This window comes from Odocoileus virginianus, unplaced genomic scaffold (assembly GCF_023699985.2).
Source record: "Odocoileus virginianus isolate 20LAN1187 ecotype Illinois unplaced genomic scaffold, Ovbor_1.2 Unplaced_Scaffold_12, whole genome shotgun sequence".
Taxonomy (NCBI): Eukaryota; Metazoa; Chordata; class Mammalia; order Artiodactyla; family Cervidae; genus Odocoileus; species Odocoileus virginianus.
In genome coordinates, this window is record NW_027224274.1 from 1,389,064 (window position 1) to 1,408,134 (window position 19,071).

The 19,071-nt window shown below is 45.0% G+C and overlaps 1 protein-coding gene across 1 annotated transcript in view; it reads left to right on the forward strand.

Annotated features, from left to right (window-relative positions):
* Nucleotides 1-19,071, forward strand: part of GPA33 (glycoprotein A33) — a 114,119-nt gene that overhangs the window by 81,679 nt on the left and 13,369 nt on the right. The window contains exons 3-4 of the mRNA XM_070462711.1: nucleotides 4,488-4,704; nucleotides 13,277-13,429. Of these exons, the coding sequence (XP_070318812.1) occupies nucleotides 4,488-4,704; nucleotides 13,277-13,429 (370 nt within the window). The remainder of the gene's footprint in view (nucleotides 1-4,487; nucleotides 4,705-13,276; nucleotides 13,430-19,071) is intronic.

The window sequence follows — 19,071 nt, forward strand, 5'->3', positions numbered from 1 at the left end:
ATGTCAAGTTGCCTTCTTTGTATGTCAGACCAATTTTCAGGTTCACCAACAACAGTGCAGGCACTTATTTCTCTAATTCAGACTATTCTCAAACTATCTGATATTTGTGAATTTGATGAGTGGAAAAATATCTTATTATTGATCAAATTTACATTTCTTTAACTGTAAGCAGAGGAACATCTATTCATAAGTTTTTTGGGTTTAATTTTTTTTTTTTTTTTTTTGCTGCACCAAGTGGCATATGGGATCTTAGTTCCCTAATCAGGGATCAAACCCTCACCCCCTGCAGTGGAAATGCAGTCTTAACCACTGACCACCAGGGAAGGCCCTATTCATAAATTTTAAAGTTACTTCTACTTTTAAAATGCAAACATGCCTGGCATTAGATTCCCAGCTATTCAGAGAGAAAGCATTAAGCTTTTCCCTGACAGAGAAGAAGGGATGACCCAAGACACCCAAGTCCTAGAGCAGCAGGGCTGAGGAGAAAGGAGAGTAATTCTTGGCCTGAGGCACCTTACTGTCTGTTGCCCAAGGGACCCTGATGGGCCAGAGTACCTGTCCTATCTGTTTCAAGAATCCCAGGAACAAACCTGCAGAAGTCAGCTGCTGCCGTTAGCTTGCAGAAACTGAAGACATGTTCTCTCAGCAAACCAGATGTTAGGTCTCTGCCAGGCACCTAACAAAGATAAATTTATCTCTGTTGAGATAAATACTAAAGATCTTATGTTGACTAATTCCTTACTTCCTAAAGGATTTGGGGCAATCACATTGAGAGCAAGTAAGTTCAGTTCAGTTCAGTTGCTCAGTCGTGTCCAACTCTTTGTGACCCCATGGACTGCAGCACACCAGGCTTCCCTGTCCATCACCAACTCCCGGAGTTTGCTCAAACTCATGTCCATCGAGTTGGTGATGCCATCCAACCATCTCATCCTCTGTCATCCCCTTCTCCTCCTGCCTTCAATCTTTCCCAGCATCAGGGTCTTTTCTAATGAGTCAGTTCTTCTCATCAGGTGGCCAAAGTATTGGAGCTTCAGCATCAGTCCTTCCAATGAATACCCAGGACTGATCTCATTTACGATGGACTGGTTGGATCTCCTTGCAGTCCAAGGGACTCTCAAGTCTTCTCCAACAAAACAAAAGCATCAACTCTTCAGCACTCAGCTTTCTTTATGGTTCACCTATCACATCCATACATGACCACTGGAAAAACCATAGCTTTGACTAGATGGACATTTGTAGGCAAAGTAATGTCTCTGCTTTTTAATATACTGTCTAGGTGTGAGACTACTCTGTTCTACCACAGCCCTATTTTTAATTTTAATCTGCTGTTACTTGAGAGCAAGTAAGGGTGCAGAGAAAAGGGTTACATCTATGCCCTCAAGCAGTATTGGACAGGTACTAGCAAGAGTGGGAGATGACATGGGGGAGAGTCAAGGAACGGGAAGCCTTAGGGTAGCTGTAACTAGTAGGTCAGAAAAAAAGTTGAACTGAGAAAGGCCAACATCCATACACTCATCCACAGCTCAAGACAGGTCCTCATCTCCTGCTTTCTTGTTCCTCCCTTCCTCAGCCAAGCTTCCTGAGAGTCATCTGTTCCTACCAGAGCTGTGGCATGTAACCAGGTGAATTATGCATCTGGGTACCCAGCCCGGGGGACCTGATCACCATTAGCTTGGCACATGTGTGTCTGTTCAACAACTGGAGTATCTTTTCCTGACTTGCATAAAGAGTACGTGCAGACCGCAGACCTGACCCTATGTCTTCACACTCTTTTCTCTACCCAGCATGGTCTGCCTTCCTCCTCTAACACTCCACCATAATTACCAGCAACTTCTCTTTTGTTAAATTTAATGTACTGATTCTGTCCTCATCTTATTTCATTTCTCCCTAGCTTTTCTTTATCAACCACTTCCCATCTTGGAATCTCCCTCTCTTGGCTTTCTGATAGTCTTATCTTGGCTTCCCCTCTTATCTCTCTGACCTCTCCCTGACTTTCTCAATTAAGTAGCTTATGGGCTTGCCATTTCTCTACTTGTTTACCTGAGGTGACTTCATTAAGCCCCTGGCTCAATGCCATTTGCTTTTCATATATTATCTACTTTAATCCTCACAAAAATCCTATGATACAAGTGTTATTATCATTATCTCCACTTTGTAGAAGAAGAAATAGACTCATAAAGAAGTCAAATATTTTGCTCAATTCAGTTAAGTTCAGTTGCTCAGTTGTGTCTGACTCTTTGCATGCCAGGCTTCCCTGTCCATCACCAACTCCTGGAGCTTGTTCAAACTCATGTTCATTGAGTCAGTGATGCCATCCAACCATCTCATCCTCTGTCGTCCCCTTCTCCTCCCACCTTCAATTTTTTCCAGCATCAGGGTCTTTTCAAATAAGTCAGCTCTTCGCATCAGGTAGCCAAAGTATTGGAATTTCAGCTTCAACATCAGTCCTTCCAATGAATATTCAGGACTTCAGAACATTTCCTTTAGGATTGACTAGTTGGCTCTCCCTGCAGTCCAAGGGACTCTCAAGAGTCTTCTCCAACACCACAGTTCAAAAGCATCAATTCTTTGGCAATCAACTTTCTTTATAGTCCAACTCTCACATCCATACATGACTACTAGAAAAACCATAGCTTTGACTAGACAGACCTTTGTCAGCAAAATAATGTCTCTGTTTTTTAATATGCTGTCTAGGTTGGTCATAGCTTTTCTTCCAAGGAGCAAGTGTCTTTTAATTTCATGGCTGCAGTCACCATCTGCAGTGATTTTGGAGCCCCCCAAAATAAAGTCTCTCACTGTTTCCATTGTTTCCCCATCTATTTGCCATGAAGTGATGGGACCGGATGCCATGATCTTAGTTTTCTGAATGTTCAGTTTTAAGCTGACTTTTTCACTCTCTTCTTACACTTTCGTCAAGAGGCTTTTTAGTTCCCCTTTACTTTTTGCTTAAGGGTGGTGTCATCTGCATATCTGAGGTTATTGATATCTCTTCTGGCAATCTTGATTCCAGCTTGTGCTTCATCTAGTTCAATATCTCGCATGATATACTTTGCATATAAGCTAAATAAGCAGGGTGACAATATACAGCCTTGACGTACTCCTTTCCCGATTTGTGAGCCAGTCTGTTATTCCATGTCCAGTACTAACTGTTGCTTCTTGACCTGCATACAGATTTCTCAGGAGTCAGGTAAGGTGGCCTGGTATTCCCATCTCTTGAAAAATTTCCCACACTTTGTTGTGATCCACACAGTCAAAGGCTTTAGTGTAGTCAATAAAGCAGAAGTAGATGTTTTTCTGGAATTCTCTTGCTTTTTCTATGATCCAACAGATGTTGGCAATTTGATCTCTGGTTTCTCTGCCTTTTCTAAATCCATCTTGAACATCTGGAAGTTTACAGTTCATGTACTATTGAAGCCTGACTTGGAGAATTTTGAGCATTACTTTGCTACCGTGTGAGATGAGTGCAATTGTGCGGTACTTTGAACATTCTTTGGCATTGCCTTTCTTTGGGATTGAAATGAAAACTGACCTTTTCCAGTCCTGTGGCCATTGCCGAGTTTTCCAAATTTGCTGGCATATTGAGTGCAGCATTTTAACAGCAGCATCTTCTAGGATTTGAAATAGCTCAACTGGAATTCTATCACCTCCACTAGCTTTGTTTGTAGTGATGCTTCCTAAGGTCCATTTGACTTTGCATTCCAAGATGTCTGGCTCTAGGTGAGTGATCACACCATCATGGTTATCTGGGTCATGAAGATCTTTTTTGTATAGTTCTTCTGTGTATTCTTGCCACCTCTTCTTAATATCTTCTGCTTCTGTTAGGTCCATACCATTTCTGTCCTTTATTGTGCCCATATTTGCATGAAATGTTCCCTTGGTCTCCCTAATTTTCTTTTTTTTTTTTTCCCGAATTTTCTTGAAGATATCACTAGTCTTTCCCATTCTGTTGTTTTCCTCTAATATTTTGCTCAAGATCATACAACTACTATGTGGCAGAGCTGGGATTTGAATTGAGGCAGTCTGGTTCAAAAGTAGTGATCTTAGCTAGTACCATGTTTTATTTGATAAATGATGAGTACATTGATGAATAAACAAATTCCAAAGGTAAGAGTTAAATAAATAAAGGGGGTTGCAAGCCATGGATGACTGCCCAACACAATGCTTGAACATCTTATATACTCAATAAATATTGGATGACTGAAGCTTTGAAAGCAGACAATGAACTAAAATGGAGTAAGTAAGAGGTGCCATAAGTTACAAGAGGTGAAAGCCTCTGATGTGAAGTGCCTACCTGCCCCAGGTTTTAGTACTATAGATCATAAGAGGAATCCATGAATGGGCCCCATATGTAGAGCTCTTTGTTCTGCAAGGTCAGCTTGTCAGTACATCTGGGCCTGGGGACAGTGGGTGAGGGTAGATGGGACAGGCTGCAGCATCGTGCCAGGGCCTTAGGCTGAAGACCAAGTGGTATTTCTTTTTCCTTCCAGGAAGGGGTGCTCATCTGGACATTTTCGACCAAAAAGTATGTCTATGGTGAACTTTATCAGAATCGTGCTAGAGTATCAAACAACGCTGAGCAGTCAGATGCCTCCATCACCATTGACCAGTTGACCATGGATGACAATGGCACCTATGAGTGCTCCGTCTCACTGATGTCAGATCTGGGTGGCGTCTCCAAGTCACGTGTCCATCTCTTGGTCCTTGGTGAGTGTCTCCTCCTTCCTGGGATGATAGGAAGAGGCTGGGGAGGGTGGGGTATGAGGAGGAGGCACCCTGGTGGCAAGATAAAACTAGAATCAATGCCTGATGAAGAGCTAAGACTTCTCCCCTCATCTGGTCTGTCTGGAGGCTTGGGGATCTGCTTCTCCCCCTGGAACCAAATACGGTTCTCTCTGGGCATACAGCTCCCCAGGACAGAGGTCAAGGCTGATCTGGAGTGGTCCCTGGGGGTCAGCCCTGGAGATTCTGTCCATGCACCATCCAGTGCTCTTTCCTTCACACTAGCTCCTCTCTTTTTCATGGAAAACTTACTAAAAAGAAGAAAAATGGAAATCCTAGATCCTACTGGAAAGATTTTCACTGCCTTGCTGTGAAGCTGAGGGCCAAATCTTGACTCTTACATGTCAGGCATCTTTTCCAGCTCTAAATTCAGCTAATCAGTAGAAGTCCTTCACACCACCATCTCCCCAGCCCTCGGCTCTAACACACCATTCATCAGGTTTTATTGTTTCTGAAATATGTCCCACAATAACATTCTTTTTACACAAATAGCTTGTTATTGAAGTTTATAATTTTGGAATGATTGGAATGATCACCTACTTTTAGAATCTTCATTGACCTGACTCAATGTCAAAAGTTGTTGGAAAAACTTTAGTGAGCCGGCCTGTGTCTACTCTAAGAAATGATCCCCACACTGGTGGGTAGCAATACTTTTTAGCCATTCTTTAAACCAAAAAAATGGATCATGTTCCTCCATTTTACCTCCTTTACACTACATAGTGAGATTTTATTTTTAATTGCATAAGGTGGCTGCCTGGGTTTTTGAATCATGGTGGTGAGTTAAACAATAAAGCCCTGAATAAAGAATAACCATCTCCTCTTTGCACCCTCATGCTAACAAGGTGGCCAAGGCCACCCTTGAATGATTCCTCTCCAAGTCTTTTCAAGACACACACACACACACACACATTTCATTTTTCTTTCTTTCCTTTTCTTAAAAAAAGAGATCATATTATAAAGGTTTTTTGTAACTTTCTTTTTTCTTAATGTTTCATGTAAATTTCTCTAGATCATTACATACAAATATACCTATTAATATAATACATTCCCTTGCATGAATGTACTATGATTATTCCAGTGGCCCATACTGATGTACATTCTCAAGCTGTTTCCATTCTTCTGTACAAACAATATATATGTATGTATAATATGTGTATATATATGTATATATATATATACATATATATGTATATGCATATTCTTTTACTGTGTTATCTTTGTTTCTGTTGGATAAATTCTTAAAAGCAGGATTTCTATTTGCTCAACATCATTAGGCATCAAGGAAAAAAATTTAAAAAGAAGGATTTCTAGGTCAAAGACTTTGCTTTCATTAAAAGTTACTCCATACTGGCAAATTACTTTCTCCCAAGCAATTTACTATTGTCATGATCATTATGTGATCATGCTTATTTTCCTATATTCTTACCAGAACTGAATGTTATCAATCTTCTTAATTTTTCTGTGAAAGTCGCTCAGTCATGTTCAACTCTGTGACCCCATGGAATTCCATGGAATTCTTCCAGGCCAGAATACTGGAGTGGGTAGCCTTTCCCTTCTCCAGGGCGTTCTTCCCAACCCAGGGATTGAACCCAGGTCTCCCCCATTGCAGGCAGATTCTTTACCAGCTGAGCCACAAGGGAAGCTTAATTTTTTATAAATTTTGTTAATTGACTAGGTGAAAAAAAAAATCTGTTCAGTTTGAGTTTCACATCCATGTTAAGTCACTTCAGTTGTGTCTGACTCTTTGCGACCCTGTGGACCATAGCCCACCAGGCTCCTCTGTTCATGGGATTCCCCAGGCAAGAATACTGGAGTGGGTTGCCACACCCTCCTCCAGGGGGTCTTCCCAACCCAGGGACCCAACTCTCATCTGTTATGTCTTCTGCCTTGGCAGGCAGGTTCTTTACCACTAGCACCACCTAGGAAGCCTGATAAGCTTCACATCTCTCTTTAACTTGGCGCTGACCCCCTAAGGTGAGGAGACCAGCAGTGGATTAAAGGCTGGGTCTGTTTCCTTATTCTCCTTAGTTCACTTCCTCCCACTCTCACCTCTGTGACTCTGAGGTCATGGCCAAGTGTTAAAGGGGAAAGCAAAGCCGTGATCACCTAGCCAGGCCCCTTACCGTCTTCTCTTGCTATCCCGTGATCCCAATCAGAGCAGACATCCCACTACTGCCTCTTCTGTGGGGGGCGTGAGAGGGTTCCTCAGCACTGGCCCCACCAAGGGACCCACCTGACACAACTATTTTGCACACCTGCAGGCCAGATTTTCACATCTTTCACCCTTTCCCACCTTCCCTTGATTGTGGTAACTTGCTCTTACTCTTCACTGTCCACTCTGGGCTCCCCTTGACCCAGACAACAGCTCTCTGGGGCCAAATCCTTTCAGTGTGACAAGAACACACCTCCATCCTTATTCTGCTAAAGCCTGCACCTGGAAAGGCAGATCCTTCTCACTGCTGCATGCTCTCCTCGCCTTGCCATTGCAGTCTGCTCCAGCCAGCTTCTCTGAGCAAGTGCTAGGACCTGAATGTGCCCCAGATGGTTCCTCAGATACCCAAGGACATCTATACAGCCCTTCCATCATCACGTTCCAGGAGTAGGCTGCAGGAACTTACTGACTCTTTACAAGCCTCAGTGACAAGTGAGAGGTGCCAGTTCCCGACAGTAGAAAACCGCTATCTCCACATGGTATTCTCGTGGTTCCTCCCTGGCTGGGAACGAGATGCGGGGAAATACCTCCTTACCTTCCACCAAGAGAAGGAGGAGAGATGCTCATGGTCCCTATTTCTGACAATCTTCTTTAAAGAAATCTCTCTGATGAATCTCTAGCCTTCTCTTAAATGGGAAGCAGGAGGGTAACTGATAATTGGAAAATTCACTACTGGGAAGGTCACTCCTCTCCTTAGCACTGAGGATACTAACCATTCAGAGCCTCAACCTGAAGATTTTAGTGGACATTCTGAGACACAGGAGAAGTACCCCCCCCCCCCCCCCCCATATCCTATTGATGTCTTTTGCTCTGGATTTGGGGACTCTTGTCTGGTACAAGATCTCCCACACCACCTTTGGGGTTATAAAAATGAACTTAATGTTTTTTCCTTATGTCTGTAAGTCTTGTTTTTTTACCCTTAGATCTTTGTTTCATCAGGAATTTATTTTTGAACATAGGATACTAAGGGTCTTTGGTTTCTTCCAAATGGATAGCCAATTACATCAACATCATTTATTACAACAAAGAAACAATTATTTTCCCACTGGAATGCCAGGTTTGTCACAAGTTAAACTGTTACATAAACACAGCTGTTTTTTACTCCTTATTTCATTTATTCTCCTTTTGATTATTCCTATGCCAATATCACATTGTTGTGATTATAGTATGTCTGTAGTCCGTGTGGAGATACAAACACACATGCACACATACATATTTAGTTATCAGTATTTGTGTGCATGGCTTTTAAAATCTGGCACTGTGTAATATCTTCTCTTATTAAACTTTTCCAAATCAGTTATACACATTTATTCTTTCATGTTAATATTAAAATCACATTGTTGTGTTTAAAAAAAGTTGGTTGGAATTATATTCAATTTACGTATTATTTTGCAATGGAATGACATTTTAATGATATCAGGAAGATGATATGTCAGACTTTCTGACCTATATTGGCCAATCTATAATGACTGGATTCCAGGCTTTCTGTGGCCAAATAAAGACTAATGTGTTTACTTAGTTGTGTAAGAGGAGGGCAGGAAACCGTACCCATTCCATGTAACCAAATACCCAATCTCTGTGTCCTCCTGCTCTGCAAACCAAGGGGATCCTCTTAAATGGAGGGAAAACTACAAATTGCAATGATCTTTGCCTGGATCAGTCAGTTCAGTTGCTCAGTCATGTCCAACTCTTTGTGACCCCATGGACTGCAGCACACCAGGCTTCCCTGTCCATCACCAACTCCCAGAGCTTACTCAAACTCATGTCCATCAAGTCAGTGATGCCATCCAGTCATCTCATCCTCTGTCATCCCCTTCTTCTCCTGCCTTCAATCTTTCCTAGCATCAGGGTCTTTTGAGATGAGTCAGTTCTTCGCATCAGATGACCAAAGTACTGGAGTTTCAGCTTCAGCATCAGTCCTTCCAATGAACACCCAGGACTGATCTCCTTTAGGATGGACTGGTTGGATCTCCTTGCAGTCCAAGGGACTCTCAAGAGTCTTCTCCAGCACCACAGTTCAAAAGCATCAGTTCTTTGGCGCTCAGCTTTCTTTATAGTCCAACTCTCACATCCATACATGACCACTGGAAAAACCATAGCCTTGACCAGATGGACCTTTGTTGGCAAAGTAATGTCTCTGCTTTTTAATATGCTGTCTAGGTTGGTCATAGCTTTCCTTCCAAGGAGTAAGCATCCTTTAATTAGATAACACCAAGTTCACAATCATAACAGTTATCCTTTTTTGAGCATCTGTTGGCTATGTGCCAGGCATCTCAGTAAGTCCTCTATGGATATGATCTGATTTCCTCTTTGCAATACATCTGTGAAAGTGGGTATTAACATTCATATTTGATAGAAGGGAACACTGAGACCCAAGCGGTTAAATGACGACTAGAAAGTGTCCAAGCTTTGATGGAAACAGGGCTGCTCAATCCGTTCACCGTTCCCAACCATCAAGCCTTCCAGTTCTGGGTGATTCCCAAACTCTTCATCACTGACAACGTTTCAGCATTCCCTCTCTTTCACTCCATGGCAGACGTAAGCTTGCCAGTTATGTTTTATGGTGTCATTGCATTAACTTGTGTCTTGCCCTTCCTGCACCCATGCCAATGAAAGAAGTTTGGAGAGGCAGAGCAGTGCCAGCCATGGATGTGCCCACTGTCCACAGGACATGCCCACCTTGGAAGCATCACTTGCTGAAAACTGAGGTTCTGTAACTGCTCTTCCACATCGAAGGTCGTAACCTAGGTCTGGGACACTGAAGCCCCACAGCCCTCTGAGTACATGGATATTTACTTCATGGGGAGCTTTCATGGGGAGCTTTGATGGTCTTAGAGCTGTAGGAACACCTCCCCTCATCTCCTGGACAAGGCTGACACCGTCACATTTTGTTACCTTACGGCATTTTTACAGCGGTCTTTCAGTTGACCCCGACGAGGTGGAGTGCCATGATGTGTCTTTCTACTGGCTCTGTGGAATCAAGAGTCTGCCCGTTTGTGAAGGGCTCCTCATGTCAAACTTGCTAACGCATCAGACTGTCAGAAAGAAGCCCTGCTGCCCTGTTCTTGTTCTCCTGCTACAAGGACCTTAGTCCTAACACAAATAAACAAATAGCTGTGTTTGGTGACCCCTTGCCTCTTAAAAAAAATACTAATTTAAAGAAAGGTGGAACAAAAAATACAAACATTCACCTATATCACTGGGTTTTCTTTCTCCACGTTTTCTTCCAGCTCCTGTCCACATACTTATTTCTGTACATAACTGAATTTGTAACCTAACCACAGGAACTTCTGTCTTTTCATTTCATTACTTGCTGTCTTAGCACTCGCTGTTCTTTAAGCTTCATGCCACTTCAGCAAGGGAATGCTGAGTCCTCTGTCCTAGAACTGGACACCGTTTCCAATTTAAGCTATTATAATTAATGTTGCATTAAACCGTTTTGTGTTCACAGCGCTTAATTTCGTCTGCATTAGCTCCCGAGAGAGAGATTACCCAGCCAGGGAAGCGAGCATTTTCCTCGTTCCTCTCCTGCACTGCCCGCCCTCCCTCACCGCCTCCCCTTATCCTGGTTCACCCCCAGCTGAGTCCCTCGCTCTGCTCCCCTCGGTCCTTCTCTGGCGGATTCTGGCTCCTCTGGCTTCCGTATTTAACGGCTTTGGTTTTCTTCTGGCAGCAAGCGGGTTTCAGGCAGGGCAGCGGGCTGGGCCGACTCAAGTGTGAATGTCCGGATTTCCACCCCCTCCTCTCTTAGGACCAGCTGCACTTTAAGAGACGAATTAGTTAAACTCCAAGGCAAAGACTACAAATTTAACCTGAGATTATGAAACTCGGTGAAAAGACTGTTTTGCTTGAAAAAGAAAGATAATTGGTACATGTTAAGTAAACCCAGGGAAAAAGATTTTTACAAGTTTTATTTCCAAATGGCTTGCTGCTGGGCTGATTTTAGGCAGAAAAGCTTTTGAATTATATGGGGTTGTCCATTCAGGCTGCGTGACCTCACAGTAAACTGAGGCGAGCACGGAGCTTCCGGAAGGAGGCGAACCGTCTCGGTCACCATGGGGCAGTCACCTGGCCCGGGGACCGGGGGCCTGGCGCCGCCGGGCTGGACCGGTCGTCTTCCCGGCCTCTGGCGCCCCCTGACGTCTGCAGTGGGAGTCGCAGGCCTTGGAGAGGCCCGGACCCGCTCCCTCCCATCACTTCGCCCTCTATAAATATTCAGGTATAATCTACCATCTATTTAGGAGCTGGGACGCGCCAGCTGAGAATCCAAGATCTACAAGAGTCCTACATCCCCCTTCAGCGGGTGGAAGGGCTGTTTGAACTAGATCCGTATGGTTCTAGGTCCTAGTTGTTCTTGATGGTGAGGGCCGCCGAGGCCAGTTTTGGGGAGGGGCTGGACGGAGTGAGGGCTGGGGGTGCCTAGGATGAGCTGAGGTGGGAAAGCAGTTTGAGGGCTGTGGTTTAGGGCCTGGGGAAAGGACCCTAACACATTCCTCCATAAGGTGGGTCTCCTAGGAAGTGGTTAGTCCCTTGTTTGCCGTTATTTCTACTGCTGCCTCTAGAGTGGATTAGGGATTTGTTTTCAATAATTTTCCCTCAGCAAACCGTGGCATAAGAAAGCTAGCCACTGGATATGTTCAGCATATGCTGGCTACTAGTCATGCACCCTTAGCATGGCTCTGAGTCAATGAGAGACTTCGCAGATGGTATTGTGTTTGTGGCCAGTCTCTTTTGTGGAATAAAAGGTTAGGATCCTGTTAAAGGAGTACCTGGCAAGCAAGGGTGAGAGTTTTTACTGGTAGGGAGGGATGTTCCTGGACCTCTAGAGAGCTCAAGAGATAAAGCTTGGCTCAGGAACAGCTCTGACCAGAGCCAGTCTCCTCAGAAGTGATGCTCACTTTCTCTGTCCTGCAGATGCCTGCGGGCTGGGCTAGCAGGGAGGGCATCGGGCTGTTTGTGAGAGTAGCGGTGGGTAGCAGCCTTTTCTTCCCCAGGCTGCTTCAGTCTCTGGGGTCTGGGCATGGATACCTGAGTCCTGTTCTTGAACCTAGGGCCTTTTAGGTTTTGGGTGGCAATGGGAAATGCCTTTGATTTGCCCCACGCTGCTCCATGCCTGACTGCCCCTCACCAAGACAACAGGAAATGAGGGGGCACACCCAGCAACTACCTGCCTTTGTCAGAGAGCAAATACCAGAGCAAATGTGAGGCTAGAGGGGAGACGTGCATCCTGGATAGCTTCTCCCAGCAGCTCTGGGCCAAGCAGAGACGGGAATTCACCCTCCACGCCCTGTGACTGTGCACCTGTGCAGTCTGAATTGTGGAAAGGGCAGCATTCTTTACTGGGACGAGCAAACCATCCAAGGGGGCATATAAAGAAGCAAGCAGGATGGACAGGCGTGCCCCTGGGGAAGTCAGCAGTAGTACTTTCCACTGAGTGTCCTCTTCTTCCCCCCAGAAGGGCACTACCTGAAGTCTTGCCTCAGGGCCTTTGCACAGGCTGCTCCCTCTGGCTGGAGTGCCACCCCGTCTTTCTCCAGCCCCTCCCACCACCTCCACTGCTGGCTTCATGAGTGGGTCATGCCTTTGTCATGCCTTTCCTGTCCCAGCATTGTTGCGTCCTGCCTGGTCATTGCTTTTTTTTTTTTTGCCCCCACTGGATTCCTTAAACACAAAAACTCACACACGATGTCATCTCCATGCCCAGCAGAGTCAGGAATACAGTATTTTTGTAGAACAAACCACTGTACACAGTGGTATGGTAACTTACAGTGTTGAGTGAATGGCCCTGGCTTGAGGTCTTCAGGAGTTCTAAGAGGTCAGATTAGGCTGGTGCATTGAGGGTGGCCTGTTGGTTTCTGCCACCTTCTTTCTGCGGCCTTCTTCTTTGTGTGTGTCTGTTGCTCCTTTCTGTCCCCTCCATCTCAGCCCTCTTTCTCTGCCCTGCACATAATCCCACTGCCGCCAGGGGTCTCTTCCATCACCCAGTCACTTGGGTCATTCCTTTTCATGAGCAAAGCAGAAGAGCGTACTGCTTAACTGAAGGGAACATTCCTAAGAAGTTAGCATTGAAGGGTTTCAGAGAGAGGTTTTCACTGAAACCAAGGGTAGGCAAACTACAGCCAAATCCAGCCTGCAGACTGTTTTCTCAGGCGAGTGAGCTAAGCAAGGTTTTTACATTTCTCTGCCTGTGAACAAACAAGGCAGTGCATGTGTGTCTGGGGCGAGGGAGTGGCTGTCACCAAGCCCCAAGTCATTCACGGCTTCCCTTCGGCTCTCCCCACACAGTGCCGCCCTCCAAGCCAGACTGCAGCATTCAGGGAGAGACCGTCATTGGGAACAACATCCAGCTGACCTGCCAGTCAAAGGAGGGCTCCCCAGCCCCTCAGTACAGCTGGAAGAGCTACAATGTCCTGCACCAAGAGCGTCAAGTCACAGCAGGTAAAAAGGTCTGCCAGGAAGGCCAGCCCCCCACATCGAGGTGCCGCTGGTGTGGCCAGAATTGCCAGAGGAGACCCTGGGCTGACCAGTCAGATGCTCCTGAAGGCTGCCCCTGCCCCCTGCATTTTGCACTGGATTATCTCGGACCATCTCTTTAAGCAGCATTTTTTCTCATAATAGTGCCTACCTCATAGGTTATTGTGACAGATAATTACATCGTGCATGTTAACTTGTTTTCTTTATTCCCCATAACTGAATTCTCTCAAGCAAGCATGTATCAGTAACCAGTCACTGCACAGGCACTGGTGGGATTTTAGTTTTGATTATGATCATGTCCTAAAGTATACACTAAAGTCCTCTGGTTTAACTCTGTGGCTCCACTTAAGGGCAGAGAAGTTTCTATTTCCATCCCTTATCTAGGCAGATACATCTCGGACTGCCCTGGTTCCCACCCCCAAACTCAACCCCATTGTATGGTCCCCACTACACAACTGGGTCTGCTATGTGGTTCCCACATTCTCAGGAAAGGAAATGGTAGATTCTGCTGTGGTTGCCAGGAGACTGGTTTTGTACCAGGCAGTTTAGCATTTGACCTTTCGATCAGGAAACAAACTGGAAAGAAAAAAGGAGCTGTATAAACATCCCGCTGCCATTACCTTGGAGTCGACTAATGTGGGAAAACCCCGTTGGAATCCCTGGGCCCTGTTTCCACCAGCTGCTTAGCCAGCTGCACCCACCACTCCTGAAGATCAAGAAAGCCAAGGTCTGGGAAGTCCCATTGGATTAACTTCTGGGAAGACTTTCTGTCCAGTGTGGGCGGAAAGGAAGTGGGTGGTGGAGCAGTGGGTATAGACAACAGGTCTGAGGAGATGAGATGGGAGAGCAAGTCCCTCCAAGTGAGGGCACAGATAGGGGCTCCTGCCAAATGAGGGGAGCTTGAGCACTCTACCATTAGTTTGCGGGTAAAACAAGAACTTCTGGAAAGTTAAAAAAAAAAAAAGAATTAGTAGAACCCAATCTATTGAACATAAAATAGAAGATGCATTATGGATTTCAACAAGCTTCTGGATTTGTTTACATATTTCTGGCTGTGTCCAAACTGGTTGGCAGCTCTCCTCTAGCTGTATGACCTCCTGTCTCCGGGCTGTGAACAGCCCAGGGACTCCATAGATGGTCACAGGCCAGCCACAGACACCGGTGACCTGGCCTTCCGGCAGAGTGTGTGGGGCAGAGGGCTGCATGAGTGCATGCCCAGTCACTCAGCTGACTCCTGTGACCCCATGGACTACAGCCTGCCAGAGTCCTCTGTCCATGCGATTTTCCAGGCAAGAATACCAGAGTGGGTTGCCGTTTCCTTCTCCAGGGGATCTTCCGGATCCAGGGACCGAACCTCTGTCTCTTACCTCTCCTGCACTGGCAGGCAGATTCGTTACCACTGACCCACCTGTCAGTGAAGCTAGCAGAGGGTAACAAGATGGGAAATGCTGCCATCGTTTGTATCCAGTGGTGCTAGAATCCAGAGGGGTCAAAGAAGGTTTCTTCAAGGAGGAGGCACTGGAACAGGCAGGAGAGCATAGTGGTTAGGAGCATGCATGGGCTTGAATCCTGGCTTGTTAGCTGTGTGACCTTGGCAAGTTAGTCTCTCTTTGCCTTCATTTGTACATCTGTAAAATGGGCATAAAATAGTATTTATTTCATAGGGATATTGTGAAGTCTTTTTTTTTTTTTTTTTTTTGACTTCTCTTTGCAGCCTGTGAGATCTTAGTTCCCCAACCAGGAATCAAACCCATGCCCCTTGCATTGGGAGTGTGGAGTTAGGTAAGTCCTATTGTGAAGTTTAAATGAAAGTACATATAAAATACTGAGACCAAGTGCCTGGTAGAACGATTAGCTGTTGTCTGAGCTGGTTCCTTAAGAATGAGTAGGCTAAGCGTGGAGAAAGCTTAGGAACTGTGCCTGCAGGAAGGATGGGAGATACTACTGAAGAGAAGCTGAGATGAGAGATGATGTAGGGCCTGCGTATCCGACTAGGGAGGCTGGCCTCTGCCCTGTAGGATGTGGGGACCCTACTCACAGCTCTCCTGTGAAAGATTCATCTGCTTGTTAGCAGCCAGAACTCAGTTTTTCAATGATCCAAAAACATGAGGGCAATAAAAGAGGTTAAATGGAGATTGCTTAGTTACTTTGGAAAAGAGTTATTCTGCCTCTAGTTAAGAATTACTCGGAGTCAGAATTGGGATTTGACAGTGACTGAAAAAAGCCTCCGGATGGTGGTGCGGGTTGGGCATTGTTCTTAAAGACTTCGGCTCTGTCTTGCCTCATGGAGCCCCAGAGAGTCTATCATGTCATCTTCTGTGGGTCAGTTGAAACCCGTTTCTGACTTTTAAAATATTTTGAAACAATCCACAGTGGGCAGTCTGGGGAGCAGAGTTCCTCAACCTTCTACATCTAAAGAGATAATTCTCAACATTAGAGATTGTTTCCTTTAATTTAGATCAGCGGGAGTAAGCCAGCAGTAAAAGACAGGGAATTTGGAATCAACAAATGAGGGTTTGAGTTCTGGCTTCTGTCACTCGTGGCCTCTCAGACGGTTAGTATCTTCATCTGCAAGATTGGGATGATCATTATACAGCCTTCCCCAAAGACTGTGGAGACAGTAAGAGGCGATCACGTATGTGATACCTCTGCACATCCTTGTAAACCCTGTCAGCTGAGTTTCATGCACTGAAGGAGTAGGAATCTGCATAGTAAGGAAGGTGGGAGAAGGGATTCTAGGGGTGGGAGCACTTTAGGGGAGGATGTTCTGAAGGGTGGGCTTCCCAGGTGGTTCAGTGATAAAAGAACCCACCTGCCGATGCAAGAGACACAGGAGACCCAGGTTTGATCCCTGGGTCAGGAAGATCCCCTGGAGGAGGAAATGGCAGCCCACTCCAGCATTCTTGCCTGGAGAATCCCGTGGACAGAGGAGGCGGGCGGGTCGCAGCTCGTGGGGTCACACAGAGTCGGACATGACTGGCGCAGTGCGCGCACACACTCCCACGTGCTTTCTGAAGGCTGGGGATGGACGTTGCTCCCAGCAGCCAGGCTTGTTGAAGGCAGCTTGAGCTTGCTGACAAACCATGGGATCAGGGAGGTGGTGGGGCAGGGGGCAGAAAAGTCAAACCTTGACAATCTGACGTCAGTGTCTCTCACTGACCGGGGCTGCTCTGGAGGGAAACTGCTTCCGAGCTGCTGCAGAGGCGACGTGGAAACCCTGCGGTCCTGTGTGTTCCCCTTCTTGACCACGAGGTGGCGTTGCAGAAGAAACATTCATTTTGGCCAGACTCCAAGAACTATTGGGTCTTTTCCAGAGGAAAAGGGACTTGGGAGCTCCAAACCAGAATCAAAACAGGTCTTGTGACAATGTGTGTGCACTGGTTAATCCAAGAGCAGCTTCTAATGTCCATTGTTTGTTTTGAGAAGCTGGGGAAGGAAAGTGCTGACTCTGGCCTAGGCTGCCACATGTTCCCTACGCTAAACAAGGCCAGGAGCTCCAAGCTGGGCTCTGATAAATGGGAAGAGCCTGGAAAGAGCCTGGGGTTTTCCACCTTGATCTGTCTGAAATGTGCTGGGTACATTTAACACGCAGATTGAGTTTCATGTTCTAAAATAGTGGGACTCTGTTAAGAGCCATACACCCCTGAAACATGTCCAGGTTCATAGAGTACTTCTCAGAATACTTTTGTGTTCCTTCAAGATGCCTCTTAAAAATATAAAAACCCAATTGGCTTAGAAAATGGGGCCATTAATACCATAACCCGTGTTAGAGGTGTCCGGTGCTATTAGCACGTCAGAAACTCTAACTCATGCTGAACTTGCTTTGGTCATAAACCCTTTCTTAGTATCATATGTTACAATCACATGTAAACAGTATTCCAGAAAAATTGCCAAGGTATGAAATTCTAGGATAGAAGGAATAGCATGTTATAGCGAATGAGTAACCAGAGACTATCATGCTGAGTTTCAGGGGATGAAGCTGGAGAAAGTATATATGAAAGGATTGGAAGAAAATAATCTGAAATCAAAGTGCTATTATTTCCATCTGATGAGATTATGAACGATTTTTATTTTGTTCTCTGCTCTTCATAGAGGCCTCCTCTGACCCATCAGATGAGATTAAGATCTGATAGGGCTCCCATTATGAACTCTAATCACTATGTAATCACCATTGCCTTATGTCTGTTCTCCCTTATATACAGCAAAGGATAGGGACCCTCTTCATCTTGTTTTGAACTGATGTGATGAGCATAGCAAGATTTTCTAGATTAGACTAAACTGAAGTAATAATTTTATGTCATAAATTATTGTATGTTATGTACATATTATTGTAATGAGCATAATGTAATATATGTATAAGTTTTTATAATGAACTTCCATTGCTTGTATAATATATCTTTTTCTTTCTTTAAAAAAATTTTTATTTTATACTGGAGTATAGTTGATTTAAAATGTGTTAGTTTCAGAATGATTCAGTTATACATATACATATATCTATTCTTTTTCAGGTTCTTCTCCCATTTAAGTTACTGTGCTATACTGTAGGTTTTTGTTGACTACCTTATATATAGTAGTGTGTATATGCTCATCTCAGCCTCCTGATTTATCCCTTCCCCTGCATTTCCCCTTTGGCAACCATGTTTGTTTTCTAAATCTGTGAGTCTGTTTTGTTTTGTAAATAAGTTCCCCTCATATCATTTTATTAGATTCCACGTATTAGTGGCTCAGACAGTAAAACGTCTGCCTAAAATGTGGGAGACCCGGTTTCAATCCCTGGGTCGGGAAGATCCCCTGGAGAAGGAAATGGCAACCCACTCCAGTACTCTTCGTCTGGGAAATCCCATGGATGGAGGAGCCTGGTAGGCTACAGTCCATCGGGTCGCAAAGAGTCGGACTTCACTTTCACTTTCTTTCACATATAAGTGATATCACATGATATCTGTCTTTCTCTGATTTATTTCACTTAGTAAGATAATCTCTAAATCCATTTGTGTGGCCACAAATGGCATTATTTCATTCTGTTTTATGGCTGAGTAATTGCATATATGGCATCTGGTCCCATCACCTCATGGGAAATAGATGGGGAAACAGTGGAAACAGTGTCAGACTTTATTTTTTGGGGCTCCAAAATCACTGCAGATGGTGACTGCAGCCATGAAATTAAAAGACACTTACTCTTTGGAAGGAAAGCTATGACCAACCTAGATAGCATATTAAAAAGCAGAGACATTACTTTGCCAACAAAGGTCTGTCTAGTCAAGGCTATGGTTTTTCCAGTAGTCATGTATGGATGTGAGAGTTGGACTGTGAAGAAAGCTGAGCGCCGAAGAATTAATGCTTTTGAACTGTGGTGTTGGAGAAGACTCTTGAGAGTCCCTTGGACTGCAAGGAGATCCAACCAGTCCATCCTAAAGGAGATCAGTCCTGGCTGTTCATTGGAAGGACTGATGCTGAAGCTGAAACTCCAATACTTTGGCCACCTCATGTGAAGAGTTGACTTGTTAGAAAAGACCCTGATGCTGGGAGGGATTGGGGGCAGGAGGAGAAAGGGACAACAGAGGATGAGATGGCTGGATGGCATCACCGACTCAATGGGCATGAGTTTG